General features: G+C 46.2%; 1 protein-coding gene across 23 annotated transcripts in view; it reads left to right on the forward strand.

The window, feature by feature from the left end:
- PTK2 (protein tyrosine kinase 2) overlaps positions 1-20,267 on the forward strand; it is a 252,734-nt gene that overhangs the window by 204,717 nt on the left and 27,750 nt on the right. For 20 of the 23 annotated variants that reach the window (XM_067712794.1, XM_067712793.1, XM_067712804.1 and 17 more), the window contains 4 exons: positions 10,328-10,439; positions 16,602-16,688; positions 18,182-18,319; positions 19,031-19,162. In XM_067712794.1, coding sequence (XP_067568895.1) covers positions 10,328-10,439; positions 16,602-16,688; positions 18,182-18,319; positions 19,031-19,162 — 469 coding nt within the window. Of the gene's footprint in view, positions 1-171; positions 311-9,488; positions 9,923-10,327; positions 10,440-16,601; positions 16,689-18,181; positions 18,320-19,030; positions 19,163-20,267 lie in introns of those variants that run through there. The other 3 variants (XM_067712807.1, XM_067712805.1, XM_067712806.1) reach the window with 3 other exon arrangements.

Consider the following 20,267-nt stretch of genomic DNA (forward strand, 5'->3'; position numbering starts at 1 on the left):
CCAGTCAGCTCCACAAACACTGAGCACCATGTAGCTGGGCCTGGTGCTGGTCACTGGGCAAGAGAACCCAACACTTTTCCTGCCCTCGAGGAGCTCACAGTCTAGTACGTCTCATCCCCTACTAGACTGAAGCTCCTTGAGGACAGGGATCGTCATACTCACCTCGGTGTTGCCCACACCCCAGGCCAGGAGCTGGACCCCGTGAGGACCAGACGGCTGCTGAGTTCACGCTTAGCTCTCACAAAACTCATGCTGACACTGGCCGGAGGACTGTTGCATTAAGGTGGAGCAGCTCCAAAAACTGTCCCAGGTGAAGGCTTAGAACTAAATATAATTATTTTATTCACACACACGTATAAAAACATCATGTACCTATTTATAGACGCTTTCTTGTGAACAGTTAGTCCAGATTATTGACCATTAGTTTGTTCTGTCTGTTTTGTGTTAGTCAGAAATGGAGTTGAACTTTGTATTTGGAACATGTAGAACATGGCTACCAAATAGGCCAAATAGAACATAACTTTATAACATACTAGCCGCTTGGGCACCTGTATGTAACAGGGTCTCACAAGTAATCAAACACGTTCTTTATTGAGTTTTTAAAAATGGTTATTATATCCAAGACTCTAACAAAGTAATAAATTTTGGATAGCCCTTACCCCAGGGCACCTAAAAATGTTCCCAAATCCCATTCTCCTTGTCTATCTAAAGAGAAAATGCTGCAGATAGACTCAGTTTATTGTGGGCTCCACTCATCTTTGGCTGGACCACGTCTTGTTTCTACTGTATCGTAAGTTAAGAAAAGTGGCTCTCGGTGACTCTTGTTAGGCAGAGGGTTGTACTGGGATGGGTCGGTCTCTGTGACCACAGGACCTGTCCTCCTGCCATCCTGTGTCCTTATTCATAGATGTGCCTCATTGAGGAGAATGAGATTAACCTCTGGGCAGCCTAGTAGCAAGTGTGAGAAATTCCTCAATAGGAAATTTCTCATAACATGAGCTCTAGCATTTCATACTGTGTGACTGACAGGTTATAAGAGTGCACTAAATATTTTTTGAATGAAAAGTCATTTAATCCCTAGCTAGTCAGTTAATTCTTTGGTAGATACTGTGGCGAGGAGACCGCAGTAAAACCCCTTGAGTATTTGCCCCTTTGGAGTTTATGTTCAAAGATAGCGTTTCCCAGCAGTGCTCTGTGTCATTAAGGTGTTTGTGCCATTATAGGAAAAGATTGTCAGTTTTATCTCAGGGGAACATTTTAAGTTAACCTGTGGCCTATTAAATCCCTTTTAGACAAATGAGGGTAATAAATAAAATTTTGATTTAAATTTTGTACCCTAATTTTTGTATTTTTCTAACTTTTTATTGACATGCAAAGATGTGAACATATAAACATGCCAAGAAGTAAACAGCTCACTGAATTTTCACAAATTGGGCCCATTCCTGTAACCAGCATCTAGAACAAGAAAACAGCACTGCCTTCACCCCAGAGACCCACGAGAGGCCCCTTTTCCAATTACTATTCCCCCTGCAGGGATAACCACTCACCATAGACTGGCTCTGCCTGGTTTTGGACTTCATGTAAACGCTGTAATGCAGTGTGTACTTTTTTGTTCATGGTTTATTTTGCTCAGCGTTTAGTGTGAGATCACCCATGTTACTCGGGTAGTTGGACTTCACTCTCGTTGCTGTATGTGTCCCATTTGTGTATATACCATAGTTTATCCCTTCTACTATTGGTGGAAATTCAGATGCTTTTCATCTTGGGGCTCTCAAGACTGCTGCTGTAGGGACATAACAGAAGTGTCATTGGGTGAGCATGTGTACAGGAATGTCTGGTGGATGCGTATTCAGGCGTCCGCAGGTGGGCGCGGCTTTAGCTTTATGTACTGATAGCGCCTGTTTTCCAAGGTGGATGCACCAGTGCGGTGTCTCCAGCAGGGCCGAAAGCTCCTGTTGCTCCAGCCGTAGTCTTTAACCCTTTGGAAATCGATCCTTGTCTCTAAGCATGCCGTTTTCACGTATGAAGGGCGGGTTAGAGAGAGAAAACATAACGTAAGTGGTATGGAAACAATTTACCTGAGGTTTTCCATTCTAAAGATCACTGACTTAGTAAGTGTCTGCCTGGAAGGCCCTCTGACCCTGAGCGCTTTAGGAAGCCCTTTGGACCAAAAGCATGCTCACTAGGAGCCAGTCTCCATCCTCTGCCGTCAACCTCAGAAATTACAGCATTGAAAACCAGCACTGACTGACTGCTTTCTGCTGCCACACCTGTGCCGTGAACTTTCACACATTATTTCATCTGAATCTTCACGGTCCTGGGAGATGTAGGTAATATTGTCATCATCAGTTTACAAATGGGGAAACGGAAACTGAGGTTAGGCAGTTGAGTGCTGGGGTCACAGAGCTGGGATTCAAGGCAAGCTCATCTGAGTCCAGGACACAAGCTGTCAACTGTCACGCCCTACGCTTTGTTTGAGCCATGGCTAGACGTTAGTCAGTGCTCTGATTATGATTTCAACTAGTGGGCAAGTTGTTAATATTGTTCAGTTAAAAAAGAAAAAGAAGAAAGAAAAGGGAAAAATACCATACTGTTACAAGGAATTCCTGCAGCTGGTTCTCTTACATTTGCTTGAGTGTCAACCAGAGAAAGTCCCCCAACAGAATGGCAGTGTCTCTGGCTTCGGCACAGAGGCCCCCACCCAAGGGTTTTGATGGGTGACATAGTTTCCACGTGTTATCACTGTTTTGCTGTCACATCTTGAGTGTGTTGCATTTGGCTGCTGTGGCCCTCTGTAATCCCAGAGTTAGTGGCAAGCAGTTGTGGAAGTTTTCGGCGAGGCTGAGTCTCTCGAGGGGTACAAGCCACGCCAGTGTGCGTCGGCCGGCGTCCGCACTTGCCTGCTGTGTACTCGTCCTGTACCCGTAATACGTAGCCTTGTCTCCAGCTTGGGTCTGGGGGGAGTTGTGGATGTTGTTTGCTTGTTATTATAACCTGATATCGTCGTGTTTGCTTCTTAACTTTATCATACAAAGCTGGCCGTTGAGAAATCTCTTTGACCTAAGTTGACCTTGGGTGAGTGACTTAGCCTCCCTGGGAGAGCAGAATCACAAATCCTACCTGTCCTCTAGTTTTCAGGATTAAATAAAATCATCTAAAATGCATTTAGTTTTCATGCTCGTGGTGGGTACACACACTTGTGGCTGCTCTGGTAGTAGCAGTAGAAACAAAGCTTTTTCTGAAGATCCGCAAGGGACCTGGAGGTCTTAGGTACAGAAAGTGATCAGTTACTGTTTAAAAAAAAAAAACTGGTTCTTCAAATGTGAAAAGGGTAGCTATTATTATCCAGATACCAAAATGCAAGGCACGTCTTTTTGACATTTTGTAGATGTCTTATGGACATCTTGTACAGGCTTTTTTTTTTTTGAGTCCTTTTTGATTCTTCATTTATCCTAAAATGTGAACTCTAGATTAAAAACTCTAGATTTGATTAATAACATGAGGTTACTTGTGCTTCTTCGCTGTGCTTTTAAAGTGGTTTTGTATCTGCTCCCCAAATTCCTTTCAAAGGTGGTGTCTAAATTCCTCCTTAGTCATCATGTCGGCATTTTCCTTCTCACTGCCGTCCTGTTGGGTCTTGGTGTCATCTAGAAGAGTAACCTGTTTCTCAGTTACCCCTGTATTTACATCTTAAAATGTTTGTTTGGTTTGGGACCTTAGTCTTCCCGGTAATAAAAAGTAAATAGTAAATCTAAATTCCATGGGAATTTAATGTAAAATTTAAATTGTTTCCACTAAAATTTATGTCATAACTGTTTCTTACCTGCGGGTTGCTCTTGCCCTTCGTTGGACCCCCCCCCCCCGCACACAGATGTTCAGACCTTTACAGGTGCATCTCTACTTTAGCTTCACCTCCAGAATTTGGTTTTATGTGAAGTAAACAAATTTCCAGCGAGATTTAAACTTAAATTTCATAAAAATTAGTCCTTTATACTTACATGGCTTCACAGGTCATTTTCACGTGATTACCTTACTGATTTCACAATAATTCTTAAGGGTGAGATACTGTTGCCCTTTTCACTTCAGGAACTTGAGGCTCAGAAAAACCCTATGACTTGCCCGGATTGTGCAGCTGACAAAGGGTGGATCCAAGACCCTGGGCCCTTTTCTCCGAAGTCCAGGACCACTGCTTTTCTCGGTCTCTTTACCACCGTATGCCGCCCCCCACTGAATGGGTTGCTGGCTGTCTCCACCCCCTGTACCTCCCCACGCTCTGCTCACTTCCCCTCCCTTGTCTTATTTGTAAGAGAGGACTTTGACTAGATGAAGTTCACACTTCAGCTGTAATTCACATATTTACTATTTGAAGGTTGCCCTCAGAACCCACAGTGAAATCCTCAGACTCATCCGGTAGCTGCTGTAATTCCTTCCCTTCAGTCCTGTTTCTGGCACCATTTTCCTTCTCTCTCTAGTTGTTCTTCATTCCCCTTCCCTAAATTTTGTCTCCAGGGTTATTATCCCTGAAAACATGGGGGAAGAGTGGAGTAGACATGAATGTCTGTCCTCCCCTCTGGACAGTGAAGGACCAGAGGCTGTAGGTGGCCCATCCCTCTTCAGATTACAGAGGGACATGGCGCCAAGGTTGATGCAGGGATGCAGGGAACGAGTGAAGCAGCGCTGGCTCCGTCTCAGCCCAGTCTCTGGGCACCTGAGCTTAGATGGGAGGGAGCAGCAGCCCCCGTGGCAGCAGGTCGGTCCTCAGTGAAGAGAGTTTGGCGCTGAGAAGCCACTGGCTTACCTTCTGCACCTCTTCCTCTCAACTCCCCAAATTTGCATTTTAGAAATACCTTTTGCATTATATTTTTGGTGATTGCCTCAAGTATTACATTATACATCTTTAACTTTGCACCATCTACTTAGAGTTAATAATTGTATTTCACTTAAAATGTGGAAACTTCATTTACCACCACCTTAGTCCTTTTTGTTCTAGATGTCGTGTGTATTATATTCATATATGACAGTAACCTCATAAAATAAGATTACACTTTATGTTTTTAATAGTATTCTTAGGAAAGTAAGGGGAAAATCTTTTATATTTAACCCCATACAGTGCTCTTTATTCTTCCCTAAAGATCTTTCTTCCATTTGGTTTTCCCATCTGTCTGAAGAACTTCTTTAACATTTCTTGTGGTGTGGGCCTGTTGATTAGTTTTGGGTTGTTTTTTTTTTTAATCTGAAAATGAATTGAACTTCATTACACTGGATATAGAACTCTGAGTTGACAGCATTTTTCTTTTTCTTTTTTTTCTTTCTTTCTTTCAGCACCTTAAAGCTTTCTTTCGTTATCTTCTGGCCTCTGTTATTTCTAATGAGAAGTCACTGGCCTTTTAAATTATTACTCTTCTGTATGTAAAGTGTCATTTTTTCTGGCTTCTTCCATGATTTTATCTTTGGTTTTCAGCAGTTTATAACGAGGATGTGCTTGGGTGTGGTTTTTGTTGTATTGATCATGTTTGGGCTTCACTGAACCTCTTGAATCTGTAAATGTATGTCCTTGACCATTATTTCTTCAGATATTTTTTCCGCTCCATTTTCTCTCTTCTAAAACTCCAGTTCCATGTATGTTAAATCTTTTGATAGTGTCCTTCAGGTTCCAGGGGCTCTGTTCTTTTTCTGTTTTCCCCCAGTCTTTTTTCTCTAAGTTCTTCAGATTGGATAATTTTTATTGATTTATCTTCAATTTTCCTGACTCTTCTCTCATCTCCATCCCACTGATCGTCCAATCCTGTGGAGATTTTATTTCAGTTATTTTATTTTTCATTAGGAATTTTCATTTGGCTCTTTTTTATACCTTTAGTTTCTCTGCTGGTGTTTCCTATCTTTTCATTAACTATGACCAAATTTTCCTTTATGTCTTTGAATATAATAATAGCTCTTCAAAGTCCTTGCTTGCTAATTACAACTTCTGAGTCACCATTGGAGTCAGCTTCCTTTAGATTTCTTTTCCTCTTGAAAATGGATTACATTTTAATGTTTATTTGTACATCAAGTGATTTTAGATTATGTTGTGGACATTGTGACTGATAGGTTGCAGAAACTCTGGATTCAGTATTATTCCTCTGAAGAGTGGTTGGTTGGTTGGTTGGTTGGTTGGTTTTAGCAGGCAGCTAACTTGGCAGGTCTCACATTGCAAACTCCCTCCATTCTGTGAGCTCGAATCCCGATTCAGCTAAGTTCAGCCTCAGCTGGGCTGCCTGGAGCCTGCCCTGTATGTGCATAGTACAGGGGTCAGCTAGTGATTCAGGCAGAATTTATACTCAGAATTTGAGGTACCCCTCCGTGGCTTTCTTCTTCCTGGGATTTCCCCCCTCACTTTCCACCAGCTGTGGTGACCCAAATTCAGTCCTCTGGCTCTTCAAACCAGTAAGACTGGGGCTGTCTTTCTGGCTAGTGGCCATTAAACTGGGGACTCACCCAGTGCCGTTCCTTTCCTCCCGGTGGCAGCTTCCTCCAGAGCCTAACTGCTTTGTGCTGTCACAGGGCTGTTTCTTCTGTCCTAGTCCATAGTTGCTGTCTGCAAGAGGATTGGTCAAATAGGAGCTTCTCGAACTTGCCAGAAATACAGAGAGGTCACCGTTCTAAAGTAAGATTTTAGTAGAAATCACTTTTTTTCAAATAATTTTGAGATGTGTAACACCATAACCAAACAGAAGTGCGTTATTTCCTGCAGTTTGAGATACGTAATAAGTAAAGAGAGATGCAGTTTTGTATTCGTGAAGCGATATGTTCGGTCTGCTGTGCGTGTTTATAAGAGAAGAAGGAGGGAGGCGTGTGCTGCAACACTGGTCACTGCCCACTGCAGAGGTGCCGTCCCAGCTTTGTCTCAAGCCTTGTTTTCTACAAAGATACCAAGGGGGGTTGTTGAAGGGTCAGCTCCATTCCTTTGTGGTGAGGCGATGTTGGGTACTTAGAAGAGATCGTGTTTCAAAGCTGGCATTCCCATGAACTTGCCAGAACAAGCCATTTCCCTCGTGGCTTTTTTGTTCATCCAGTTTCTTGCTGCTCTTTCTCTGGATGTTTTTCAAATTAGCCTAAGTAGCTATGAATCCAGACTGATTTTCTGTCCAAAGCAAATTTTGTGATGTCATCATAAAATTATTATGTTTAGGTGATCAAAGTCCAATCTTTTTTAAAAAAGTTTTTCAAGCATAGAAGAAATGTAGTTTCGAAGAAAAGAATAGTATTACTATAATCATTCTCAGGAAAAAATGCTACAGAAATGAAATACATTTAAAAAAAATAAGGCAGGTAAAAGTACAGAACTAGATAGCATTTACTTAAAAGTCTTACTGGTTTTTTTCACCTACTTTATTTCTCCATCCTAACAGTGGATAGGACAGGCAGTATCATTCTCATTTATGAAGGAGGACACAAGTTGAAATGGGCCCAGCTGCCCAGCTCAGAAGGTGCTGCTCATAGCTGGTGCCCTTTCTGCTGGGACAGCGGGAACAGCTGGTCACCCACTTGGACTGATCGCCCCTGTCTACTCTAAATCTTGTCCGTGTTGGAGATTTTCTTCTGAATCTTAGCTTGGTACTGGAAACGAAGACGCTATTAGACCACTTTATTGCTCTCCATGAAAATACCTTAGAAGTAAGATCACATCTTGTTGCTCCAGAACGGAAATTTAATGAGCCCTCTCCATCAGCTTGCGGAGCCCGGGAGACCAGGTTCCACAGGGAGTGCCACAGGCCGGGAAGGGTCAACGCATGCTTGCAAGTTTTTTTGTCCTTTACTGTGTGAATTGATTACTTTGATGACTTTTTCTCCTAAAGTGAGGGAAGTAGTGATAAAAAATAAAACTAACGTTAAATAAATACTCCTTTCCCCTCTTCCCAGTTCTCTTCCTAGATGGGGCTCGTGGATAAACAAAGAATGATTCTTACATGTTCTAACGTTTGTTAAATGAAAAGTCTTATGAGCTCTTATAGTTTTTTCTCTGGTGAGTTTGAGACTTAGAAACCACCATCCCAGGAAGAAGCATGAGGGCTCATTGCCAGTTCACATTAGGCAGCTAAAAGCTTTCAAACAGAATGTATTGCTACTAAAAATACTTGGACTTTGGGAAAATATGTTTAAATTTGACCTCCTTGACACTCTGCACATTCCAGTGTTTTGCTTTGGGTTCCTCAGCAGCTGTAAAGAGGAAAGTTCAGAACTGTCTCCATGGGCACCCTTACACCATCTATGGAAGAGCCTTCCCATCGTAAAAACAGATACTCCAGGAGTTATTTATGTTCTGCACTACTGTGAGCAACAAGTTATGCTTTCTCCACAGCGTTTTGACATGTTAGTTTTTGGTATGATACTGAGGAACTCGCTTCCCGGTTACCCCTGCGTTCCGTGTTCAGTGGTAGCAGGTGATGAAGGGCCGAGAGGGAGGCTTCAGACAGTGAATCAGTGGGTCAGAGGACAGTGAGTGTGGGCGGAGGGTCAGGGCAGGTGGAGCCCAAGAGGGTCTCCTTATGCAAGGGCCCTCCCATGACCTATCTGGAGGTGTTTGTGGGGAGCAGTAACCTTCAGGTCAGGGTGGCCCAGTTCACAAAACAGCCCATGTGAAATAAATTGCCTTCGTGAGACCTATTTAAAATAAGTCCCATTGCCTTAAAGAACCCGTCACGCTTGGCCTCCTCATAGCTTGCCTTTGTTTTAATGATTTGAAGAAGTTAGAAATAAGGACGATTTTTTTTACTTGATTTTTTTCCTGATTGTTATGGACTTTTCAGTTGTTTAAAACTACGCAATTTTTGGAAATTCTGACTTGGAGTCTGTTACTTGTTTTGAGGGCCAGGTGATTGAGAGCGGGGCGCTGAGAAGCTCCTAATCGGAGGCAGCCCTCTCTCAGGCCAGGGGTCTGTCTGAACCCCTGCTCCCAGCGGCCACCCTCCCGGCAGCCTGCACCCGTCCCCTGTGAGGCACGGGGAGGTGGTGACCGGTCCTCCTCACCAGCCAGTGCACGTGCTCGGCTGATGGTGGCTTCGCTCTCCTGTCATCACTAAGGCAGACTGTGGTCCGGGGTCTGTGCTAGTTCTGGGCGCGTGGAAAGCGGCAGCTCTCAGCCCATTGTGGGCAAAGGCCAAGCAAACAGGCTGTCGCACGCACTTGACCTGTGAATCGTGGGACCTGGGGCCAGGTTCCCAACAGCGCTGGCTCAGCGTGCATCTGGCCAGCCTCGAGGGTGCCGCCAGAGCCTGCACTGTTGTTAAAGTGTTGTGCTATTCACTCAGCCATGACCGTCTAGACGGAGTGAGAAGAAAAACGAAATCATATTTTGAGGAGGGGGTTGCTTTTCTTTAAAGTGCTAATGTGGTCATGGAGGGAAACGTTCCCTTTCCTTAAAAAACAAAACAAAACAAAACTCCCATCTGTAGTAAGGGCTTGCTGACTCAGGGCAGTTACGAGTTGAATTCTGTGTGTCCTCTGCTGCTGTAAATTGCATGAGTGCAGCTGCGTGAGAAACAGCCTGCCCTCGCCTCCAGGCAGCAGGAATGTCTCCTGGAAACAGTCGAGCCGAGCCGGATTCCCAGATTAGAAAGAAAGGCTCTGGGGCCGCTGACCTCACTCTCTCATGAGCTGCTGGCGCTGGGAGGTTCTCTGCTGCCCTCCACCAGGAGGCTGGGACTGGGAAGCCCCAGGACGCGGCGGCGGGGCGGCGGGCGGGCGGGCAGCAGAGGGCGGTGGCCGCTCCCGCGATGGCCCAGAGCCCAGGTGCGGAGCCCTGAGCGGCCCGGCGGGTAAGTAGCCGCGTGACCCGGTGTGGAGCTGCCAGTTTCAAGCCGGCAGGAGTTTCAGAAGTGCTTGTAGATACTGTTGCATTTCCTTCCTTCCTGATGAGGCAAAGTGCTGGTTAAAGTGAAAGTTGGTAGGAGGTCGTGAGCAGTGTGGGGAGCGTTGGGCCGCATGGCTGTTTGGTCGGTTGTTGTGCTGCTGTGGTGGCACTGTGAGGGCTGGGTCTGTGCTGTGTGGAGCGCTGCTCGGGATTTGCTCAGGGGAACTCTGCTGCTTAAAGGAAACTGGCGTTCAGACCATCCATCCTGGCCCCCCCCCCCCCCCCCCCCGTTGGTTTCCCAGCTCCTCCTTGTGTTGCCAGCTGCCCTTCCCTTACCTGAGGCTGTGCCCCTTGCATCAAGGCCATTCTGGAATCCTTTTGTGAAGTTAGAAACCCGATCCTCTTTCCCGCGGGGCTCCTCGGGTCGTCAGGGTGGGGTCTGGTGTGTGCGAGCTCCCCCCGTGTCAGCTCTCCTTACATACTGTGTTGTCTCTCTAGCACAATCCTGGAGGAAGAGAAGGTCCAGCAAGAAGAACGGATGAGGATGGAGTCCAGAAGGCAGGTCACAGTGTCCTGGGACTCTGGAGGGTCCGACGAAGCACCACCCAAGGTAGCAAAGGCCCCCAGCCCATCTGGCATCATGCCTGCTAACTTGTGCGGTTTATGCTGTAGGCAGCAGCTGCCTGTGGGGAGAAAACCAAATAGCGGGTTATTCTAAGAGGAATCACTGCAACTTCTGTTCCTTGTTCGCCCCGCCACATACCACCCCAACGTGCACCCGGTTCCCTAATTTGCGTTGCAGCTCTGAGCTGTTCGAAATCATGAGTGATTGGATTAGGCCTGACCTTCCAATCCCCCCCACCCCCCGCCACCGCCCCCATCATCAGACTTAACTGAGCACGCCCTGCTCGGGGAGGTTTCTCTCTGCTGGTGTCAGGGACCTTCCTGATGACCAGACAGACTATAACCAAGCCGAGAATGCTTTACGTTTTGCTTTATTTTGAAAGGAGTCAGCTTCCACCTGACCCGGTCCTTTTGGGTTTGGTTTGGTTTGGTTTTGCTGAGAACCTGGTGCACATTTTCTGCCTTTCCTCATCTGTGGCGGTGGCTGGGTTGTCAGCGTGGGGAGGTCTGCCAGCAGCACCCCAGCCCTGCCCTGCGTCCTCCTGGCCTTCCGCAGGCGGCCAGAGCCTTCCCCTCTTGTTCAGCTGGGCTGGAGCTGGACACAGTTGGCCCTTAAACACTCTCCTCAGATCAGGATTCTTTGTTCTCCTTTTGCTTTTGACAGGATAGTATTTTCACACAGTGGCTTACTTGCCATGAATAATCCAGTTCAGATCATTTTCTGGATGGTAAATAGATGATAGGCTTTTTTGCAGTTAATAGTTACCTGCTACTTGATATTTGATTAGCTAAAAATATATTACAGGAACTATGACAATTCCTTACTTCATTGTCTTTTTGAAAAATGTTCAGAAATCTGTTCACAAAAAGTGCTATTTAAATATTGTACCCATTTTTTTTATCATGATGCCTGAAATCTGTTTTCTCGGCCATTGTTTTAAACTATTACAGTAAATATTATTACACATTGAAAGTGAACACAGGTGACTGACCCTGTTCCTCAGAATTTTAGAGATGAAGGGTTCTGTAGTCTGGCTTCCTCCACCAGTGGGAAAACTGAGGCCCAGAGAAGGAGGAGGGCCTGTGGTCCGTTCTGTCGGTGTTACTATGGGCTGGTTCGTGCTGAGACCACAACGTTTCTCTGTCTCTCCTCGTGTTACAACAACGACGTCCCGAGCTACCCCCTGAAAAGCTGTGCACCCCAGCATCTGCGGCCTCCACCTTGTACACGGGTGTGCCCGTTTCCTCACTGACTACTGTGCAAGGGTGCAGCACCGGAGAGCCTTGAAGCTAATTTCTCAGGCCTGGAAACCAGGTGGATCTGTTCACAGGTGGCTCTGATGACCAGGTGGATTATCTGCGTGTTCCCAGCCTCACTTTCCTCATCTGTGAAGTGAGGGTACTAGTGTTCCCCACCTCTTAGGGGTGTTGTGAAGACCAAATGAGATAATGCATTCACAGCACTTTTTTTAGTCACAGGAGTGTAAGGAGCTCTACCTAGTTGGTGATTGGCACAAATGATGTGCCAATGCTGTGCACAGCTTTCCCCTAAAACTCACAGAATTAACCCTTTCCATCTAAACGTGATTACGTATCTCAATCTGTATGATTTTTAATAATTTTCCTGTGGCTGAGTTTTGAAGGCTGTGATATTAAGTTCATGGGCGGAGATGGAGTGGTTAGGCTTCTTTGTTTACAGAGCAAAGGTGAGTTCTGCTTAAATTTTTAAATATCCTCACATTTCTTTCTTTAGGATGTTTTCAACGTGTATATTTGAAGGCTCTTTTCTGTAGTCAGAGATGGTTCTACCCTTCAGAGTGGGTCAGCAGACTATACCCCACTGCCTGTTTCTGTTGATGAACATTTTATTGCATGAACTGCCCCCTTGGCTTGTGTGTTGTCCATGGCTGGGTACCCCCTACACAGACGGACTTGAGTGGTTCCGTTACAGTATGGCTCAAAAAGATGAAAATATTTACTCTTTGGGAATTCCCTGGCGGTCCAGTGGTTAGGACTTTCCCCTAACTGAGAACTGAGAACCCCCTTGGCTTTCACTGCTGAGCGTGCAGGTTCAATCCCTGGTCAGGGAACTAAGATCCCACAAGCTGCACGGCGCAACCAAATAAATAAAATATTTACTCTTTGATCCCGAATTAAAAGGTTGGCAGCCCCCAGATTTTAAAAAAAATTTTTTTTAATTAATTAATTTATCTTTGGCTGCATTGGTCTTCGTTGCTGTGTGCGGGCTTTCTCTAGTTGCGGCGAGCAGGGGCTACTCTTCCTTGCGGTGTGCAGGCTTTACCTTGCGGTGGCTTCTCTTGTTGTGGAGCACGGACTCTAGGCGCACGGGCTTCAGTAGATGCGGCATGTGGGCTCAGTAGTTGTGACTTGCAGGCTCTAGAGCGCAGGCTCAGTAGTTGTGGCGCACGGGCTTAGTTGCTCCGCGGCACGTGGGATCTTCCCGGACAAGGGCTCAAACCCGTGTCGCCTGCATTGGCAGGTGGATTCTTAACCACTGCGCCACCAGGGAAGTCCCCAGATTAAAATTTTAATGGATAGAGGGAATTCCCTGGCAGTCCAGTGGTTAGGACTCAGGTCTTCCATTGCCAAGGGCCCAGGCTCAATCTCTGGTCAGGGAACTGAGACCCCACTAAGATCCCACAAGCTGCGCAGTGTGGCCAAAAAAAAAAAAAAAAAAATTTAATGGGTAGAAGATCACCTACATTAGTATATATATGCAGATGCTCGATGTTTTCATTTCTAATAATGTAAATATTGGTAGATATATTCCAGATAAGTAAAGGCTTGTGGAGTCCTCAGTAATTTCTGAGAACGTAAAGGCGTCCTGAGAATAGCTGCCTCAGCATAGTGTTTCTCAGCCCTGATCAGACCCAGCATTCCATTTATATAAAAAAATATTTTATAATGCCCCGTTTACTAATCCTGAAATAAAATACATAGGTTATAAAATGACTTAATAATTTCAAGATACCAACACAGCCAAGAGACTGCGAACTGTACAAGAGAAATAAAAGTAACTTCTAATAGCATTATGCACACACCTGTATAAAATACTCGGGTATAATTACACTGGGAGGTGCGGTGGAGGAGCCAGGTGCCCACACCTGTGTGTGGTAGGCTCGCCCTGGATACAGCAGCTACACACGCAGACCCTGCAGCCACAACTGACTGTGGATCTCATTCGTCTTGATGATGTGATTTTCTAGAAGGGTGAAGAATCTTGGTAAAGTTCAAACGAAACAAAGTAAAATTGTCCATCAGTATTCACGGTAGTTGCTCTTCTGGAAAGTTCAGTGTCTGATAAACTATGCAAAATACCATTTGTGTTTGTATGTCAGACGGAGTTGGTTCTCGGTTCAGACTACGGGGCTCCTTGTTGTTGTTTTACCTGTGTAAGGTGGAGAAAGACCTGAACGTGGCACAGGCCCTGCTGTGCAGCCCCGCTGTCCCTCCCACCTGCCTGCCACCCTCAGTGCCGGGCCCTGCAGGCAGCAGGAGCGCCCTCTCGGTACCCTGGGCCCCCATCGGGGGCACTGCCATCCAGCTGAGGACCACGAGTGTAGGATGTGTTGGGTTTTCCTTTTTCTTCTTCCTCACTTGGGAGGCTTTCGACAAAAACTCCCCCAGCTCCATCGTTTGCTTCATGAAAATCCAAGTTTCTGTCTTTGAGGAGGAGATGCAATCAGCCTGCTAAACCTTGTACTTAATAGCAGGTGACACGTCTGGATACCTCAGCCCAGCTCAGCTCATTCGATCTTTGTGGCAGCCCTGTCCCCACCTCATTCTTGAAGGCACAGTGGGCAAGTTGCCCCGGCCCGGCAGTGGCCATTTCCTGGCCTGCCCTCTTGGCCGCCACGCTGAGTCCGTACTTGTAGAGAAGGAAAACAGAACTGTTAGCAGTACGTCCGTGCTCTCCGCAGCGGGTGGCTAACAGAGTTCCATTTTGTGGTATTCTTGGTGCAGTAGTTTCGTCTTCTGTAAGACATGTTTTCATATTTTGATCTGTTATCTTTATTCTGAAATGGAACCTTAAAAGTGTTACCGTTTGCTACCCATGTAAGTATTTGAGCCACTGGAGGATGTTCTGTGGAGATTTTGCCGTCTTTGATCTTTCCTTTTGTAATTCCCCTTTTCTTTGGTGAGTCACAGTGTGCTTGTCATAGAGTAGCAGCACAGCACAGCAGACTCTGGAGGCGGGCAGTTCTGCCATTACCAGCTGTGCAGCCTGTTTGCATCACCTGACCTCTCTGAGCCTCTGTTTTATCCTCTGTAAAATGAGGTGATAATACTTCCTTGTACCATTGCTCTCAGACTTCTCAGATTGTACATACGACACCTAGCTCTACACGTAGGACACATTGAGTAAAAGTTTTGTATTTTGGTTTTTTTTTTTTGAGTAAAAGTTTTTATTTTTGCCTGTGTTACTTAACCTGCCACCTCCAAAATGTAAGCCAGCAGACACAACTGTCCACCTGTCAGATAGCTGTGAATACTGTCCTAATTCCTGGGTCTGCACCCTCCCATACTTGGACTCCAGGAAGCCTTTGCCACACGACCATTGTAATGCATACATATTAACGCACACCTTTCAAACGGGCTGTTGCCACTGAAATGTCAGAGGACAGAGATAGTCAGACATTTTTGCCTCTTCCTAACCACTTGTTCAAGTGAAACCTTTAAAAATATAAATCTGAAGAGTAGTCCCTAAGGGCTTCATGGAACAAAATTGCCACCCTAGCACACGAGCAAAGCCCGTGACTCCCCCTTCATGCCCTTCCCTCTTTCGGGGGTCTTGGGGGTCCGTCCTCACGTTTAGTTAAGTTTGGAGTAGACTGCACCCGGGGGCTGAAATGCGACAGGGCTAAAGGGGTGGGGGAGGCTTCCCACCCTCAGAGGCTTAACAGGCCCGCACAGCAGGGCGGGAGCAAGTGCAGGGGTAGCTGCAGTCCATGTGCTCGGAGGAGAGCAGGGGATATGCTTCTGTGTCAGGAGGGAGAGGGAGGGGTGACACGGGAAACCCGGGACAGGAGGCGGCACGCATTCCAGGCAGAGGGGGGTGACACTGCTTCGAGACTCAGACTCACTCAGAACTTAGCCAAAGTGAAGTGTGTGTTCATCCAGGACCACCTGTGTCCCCGGGAAAGCGACACAGGCACTTCCTCCCCTGGGCTCGCTGGGCCCCAAGTCTATTTCCTTCAAGTCTGGTCTTTATTCGCCTGGAGAGCCCTGAGTTTCCACTTTGTTAAATCCCTCAGGTTTAGGAGACTTTATTGACTTCATCTTCCGTTTCAGACTAGACCGTTCTTTTTGCTCTGAACTTTAAATTCACGTGTCAAACAATGAGGATTTTAGAGCTGGAAGTGACTTCGGGGCCCCTCCAAGTCAACCCAGTTCTTTAGATGAGGAAATGGGATCCGGCTGGTTCACCCACGTGCTCCCAGCCGGTGAGGAGCAGAAAGGAAAGCCTCCAGGTTTGCATTTCCGTGATGCTGAATGGTATTGAGCATCTTCTTATGTGCTTATTGGCCATTGGTGTATCTTCTTTGGGTCTACTCAGACCTTTTGCACACTGTTTACTTAGATTATTTGTCACTTTCTTGTTGAAGTTGTAAGAGTTCTTTCTATATTCTGGATATGAATCTTATCAGATAGATGATTTGCAGATACTTTCTTCCATTCACTGGTTGTCTTTTCACTTTCTTGATGTTGTCATTTGCAACACAAAACTTTTAATTTTGATGCAGTCCAGTTTATCTTCTCTTTTCTTTTGTTGACTGAGCTTTCGGCGTCCTAAGAAACCATGGCCTAACCCAGAGGGTCACAAAGATTTACTCCTGCGTTTTCTTCTAAGAGTTTTATCGTTTTAGCTCTCATGTTTGAGTTAATTTCTATGTATGTTGTGAGGAAGGGGGGGGGGGGTCCAGCTTCATTTTTCGCATGTGGATATCCTGTTGTCCCAGCATTATTTGTTGAAAAGACCCCATGGAAATGTCTTCACACCCTTTATCATTCTTTCCAGCTAAGCTCTTATAGAAAATTATCTTTTTCTATTCTTTTTAATAAAATGCGGATTTACCAAAATAATCAGGATACTTATTCATGTGATGCTCTGTTGATTTGTTCACAGCCCAGCAGACCTGGTTATCCTAGTCCGAGGTCCAGCGAAGGGTTTCATCCCAGCCCACAGCACATGGTACAGACCAATCACTACCAGGTATACCGTTCATTACTGTCAAAAGATGTGCTATTTGATTCTTCAGCACATTTGGGGGTGGGGAAGGATACATTGTATATATTTATAAATTAAAACATTCATTTTTCTCATCGAACAAATAAATGATTCTCTCCCAAGCCCCACGTTTCCTTACCTTGTAAATAAGAACAGCTATGGGACATTTCCTGTAGGCCTTTTCAGCTTGAAATGCACGTTTGATCCTTTCATGTCGTTGGTGTCATATAGGAAACTGCCTTAGATCATTTGAAATCTCTTTGTTGTGGAAATTCCTAGAAGTTCTCTGGCAGTGATATATCTCTTCTGACCAGAAATAGTCGCTGATACAGCATTTTATGTTTAGTAGAGTTTTTTTTTTTTTAGTAGAGTTTTTTATTAAAATATTTTCATTCAAATAAGGTGTGAGAACTACCTGTACATCTTATTTGAAAGTTTAGTAATTACATATCGTCAGTATGGGGTTTTGGTATGAATCAGTGCCTAGAGACCTAACAGATGCTTGGAAGCTTTGCTGAAGGGAATTTGGAATATGGATGTGGCTGTGCTTTATCTCATTTGAAAAGTAGCTGCCAGCCCTGGCTGCCCAGAACCAGCCTAATGAGTTAGGGAAACAGATACTGATGCCTTGTCTCTCTTTCTCTTGATGGAGGGAGAACCATGTAAAGAAATTCCTCTCACTTTCCTTCTGCCTTGAAATTTTTCTCCATGTCCAGCTCAATGTTTTTCTCTGCCTTTGAGATCATTGGTAGACTGTGAAGGCCTGCCTTCTGTCACCATCCACGCTGGTTCACTAGAGGACAAGCATTTGGGGGTCTTGTTTGTTCTTTGCTGGTGGAGTAGTAGTGAGTTGGGCAGGAAAGGGACTTGTAGAGAGATGGCTTAACCATGTTTATGGCCCATTGCTTTTACGTCCGAGGATGGTCTGCTCTCAGCACTGTAATAAGTGTAGAATTCCAAAGTGAAGAATTTCTGGTTTCCTAGTGTCTGTTTGCACTAGCTGTCGACTGTGGCCATAACAGACCGCCTTTCTCGAGGCTGCAGTTGAGTCCATTTCCTCGCCTTTACCGGCTTCTAGAGGCACCTGCATTCCTTGGCTCGTGGCCCGTTCCTCCACTTCAAAGCCCAAGTATCTCTCTGACTGTTCTTCAGTAGCCACACCCCCTTTCTCTCCCCTCTGCTTCCCTCTTGCATTTTTAGGGACGCTTATGATCACGTTGGGTCCACTCAGATCGTCCAGGTTAATCTCCCCACCTAATGATTCCTAATTGATAATCACATCTGCACAGTCCCTTTGGCATATAAGCTACCATATTCACACAGGTCCCAGGGATTAGGGCGTGGACGAGCTTGAGGAGCCGTTATTCTGCTGCCACATATTCTCTATAATCTCAGTTACTTCCTTTCACGTGGAAAGCAGAACTGTGCAGAAGTCGTACTGCGTCAGACCCTGACCTGGCCGCTTCACTCACCCGCAGGTCTCTGGCTACCCTGGCTCACATGGAATCACAGCCGTGGCTGGCAGCATCTACCCAGGTCAGGCATCTCTTTTGGACCAAACGGATTCGTGGAATCACAGACCACAGGAGATATCGATGTGGCAGCCCAACGTGGAGGTAAATTGGATGTTCTTGGGCTTTGCTTTGTTAACTGATGAGGCTGTGCCCAAGGTACAGGATTTCTAAATCCTGAGATGTGTCAGTTTAGATGCCCTCACTCTAAGATCACATGCTCTCTGGGTCTGAGAATCTTCACTCAACGATGGAGAGATGCTGCCATCATTAGCCCATTCATTTGAAAAGCAGGGCCTACATGAGGCCAAGGAACAGACAGCCTCCAGCTCTGCGGACCGTGTGAATTTTTACTGAATTTTCTTGGTAAAACCAAGAACCACTCCTATAATATTAAAAATCATTTCTTTGAATCCAAGAACATCTGTAGTTGTCTGCTCTTAAGCTCTTTTCCTTGGAGTGCACGTGCTTTATACTCTGTACCATGCGTGTGTCGTATTTAATCCTCCTCCCATTATTTTACGTCCAGATTGTTTCCACTTTTTCGCTCTAACTAATGATGCATTCTCTGCCCCATATCTTGGATTACTTATTTAGAGTAGGTCCCTGCAAGTGAACCATTGTATGCGTTTTAAAGCTGTTTCACGCACGGTAACTTGTAACCCCCAGAAAAGTTGCTCCCGCCGGCAGAGTAGAAGAGACGCTACTTCCACCACGCTTGCTGTTTTACTTAATTGTTTGGAAAGACACACAGAAAGAAAAGTAAGAGCCTCACACACAGACTTCTGAGAGTGGACCTTTTCACTCCTCCTCCAGGACTCTGCAACACTGGACCTGCGTGGCATCGGGCAGGTGTTGCCGACCCACCTGATGGAGGAGCGGCTGATCCGGCAGCAGCAGGAGATGGAAGAGGACCAGCGCTGGCTGGAGAAGGAGGAGAGGTTTCTGGTAACTGAGTCTCAGAAAGTCCTTGCACCCCTAAGCCTCTGGAGTTGGCTCTACTGCAGATGATGGCAAACCTCATCTGTTCCAAAGCAGGAGCCTTTGTTTTCCATCTGCTTCCTAAAACTTGCAATAGTGGGTCGTTCGCTTTTCTTGAATTACTTTTTCCGGATAAATTTCTAGGAGGTCTGTAGTAGAATCATGGGCTCAGATGTAGAACCGTTTCTGTGGTTTTGTGTTACTGCCACGTTTACACAGAAACGACTCCCACTGAAGTGTCAGCTTGCACATAAGACACTGCCTCTCGCTACTGCAGGCACATGACTAGACGGCCCGGGGGCCCCGGGCTTGCCTTCTTGGGCTCCTCTGGTTCGAGGTCTGAGAGACGCAGACCTCCTGCCACATGCCTCTGGGGTTGTGGGCAGCAAATGTCTTCCTGGGACAACTCTTGTCGACAGCCCCTCAGAAGTCCCTGGGGATAGAGGAGCGGTGACAGAGTGGCCTGTGTGTGTCACGTGGTCCTCAGCCTTAGGACCCCTCCCCTGTCACCCTGCGCAGTTACTTCAGCCTTCCTGAAGTAGCCTGAAGAGAAGAAGGCCTGGACGGAGCCAGGACTCAGAGTGCTTCCGCAAAGCCCGTACCTGGCTGGTCCAGAGCTGGTCCCTCACGCTTTGACCATAAACATCCCGAGACCACCTCTACGTCACCCTCTGTGCTGAGGGACCAGACACTGATGAGGGGATACAACGCTGTTCACGCATCTCTGGAAGTCCTACAGGCACGGAAACATTAAATCAACAACCAGTGGTTTTACGAGACAGCGGTTCATCACCTGTGATCCTGATTTCATTCTTTATACGGGGCTTTCTTTTTGAAAACTGTAGTTTCAAATTAAACAAAGCAAGCTGTGCACAAGTTCGGTGAGGCACGTTTTAACCTCCCGGGTGGCCGCTGCCCCCGCTGCAGGGGGGTGAGGGCCGTCTCGGCGCGAACGGGGGCCTGGGAGCAAGTCACACTAGGTGGAGGCACTTTCTCTCCTTTCTGTTCTTTTTCTTCTAAAATGGAGCCTGCAGACATCACACACACCCCACACTCATTTAACTGCCGGACA

This window comes from Pseudorca crassidens, chromosome 17 (genome assembly GCF_039906515.1).
Source record: "Pseudorca crassidens isolate mPseCra1 chromosome 17, mPseCra1.hap1, whole genome shotgun sequence".
Lineage (NCBI taxonomy): Eukaryota > Metazoa > Chordata > Mammalia > Artiodactyla > Delphinidae > Pseudorca > Pseudorca crassidens.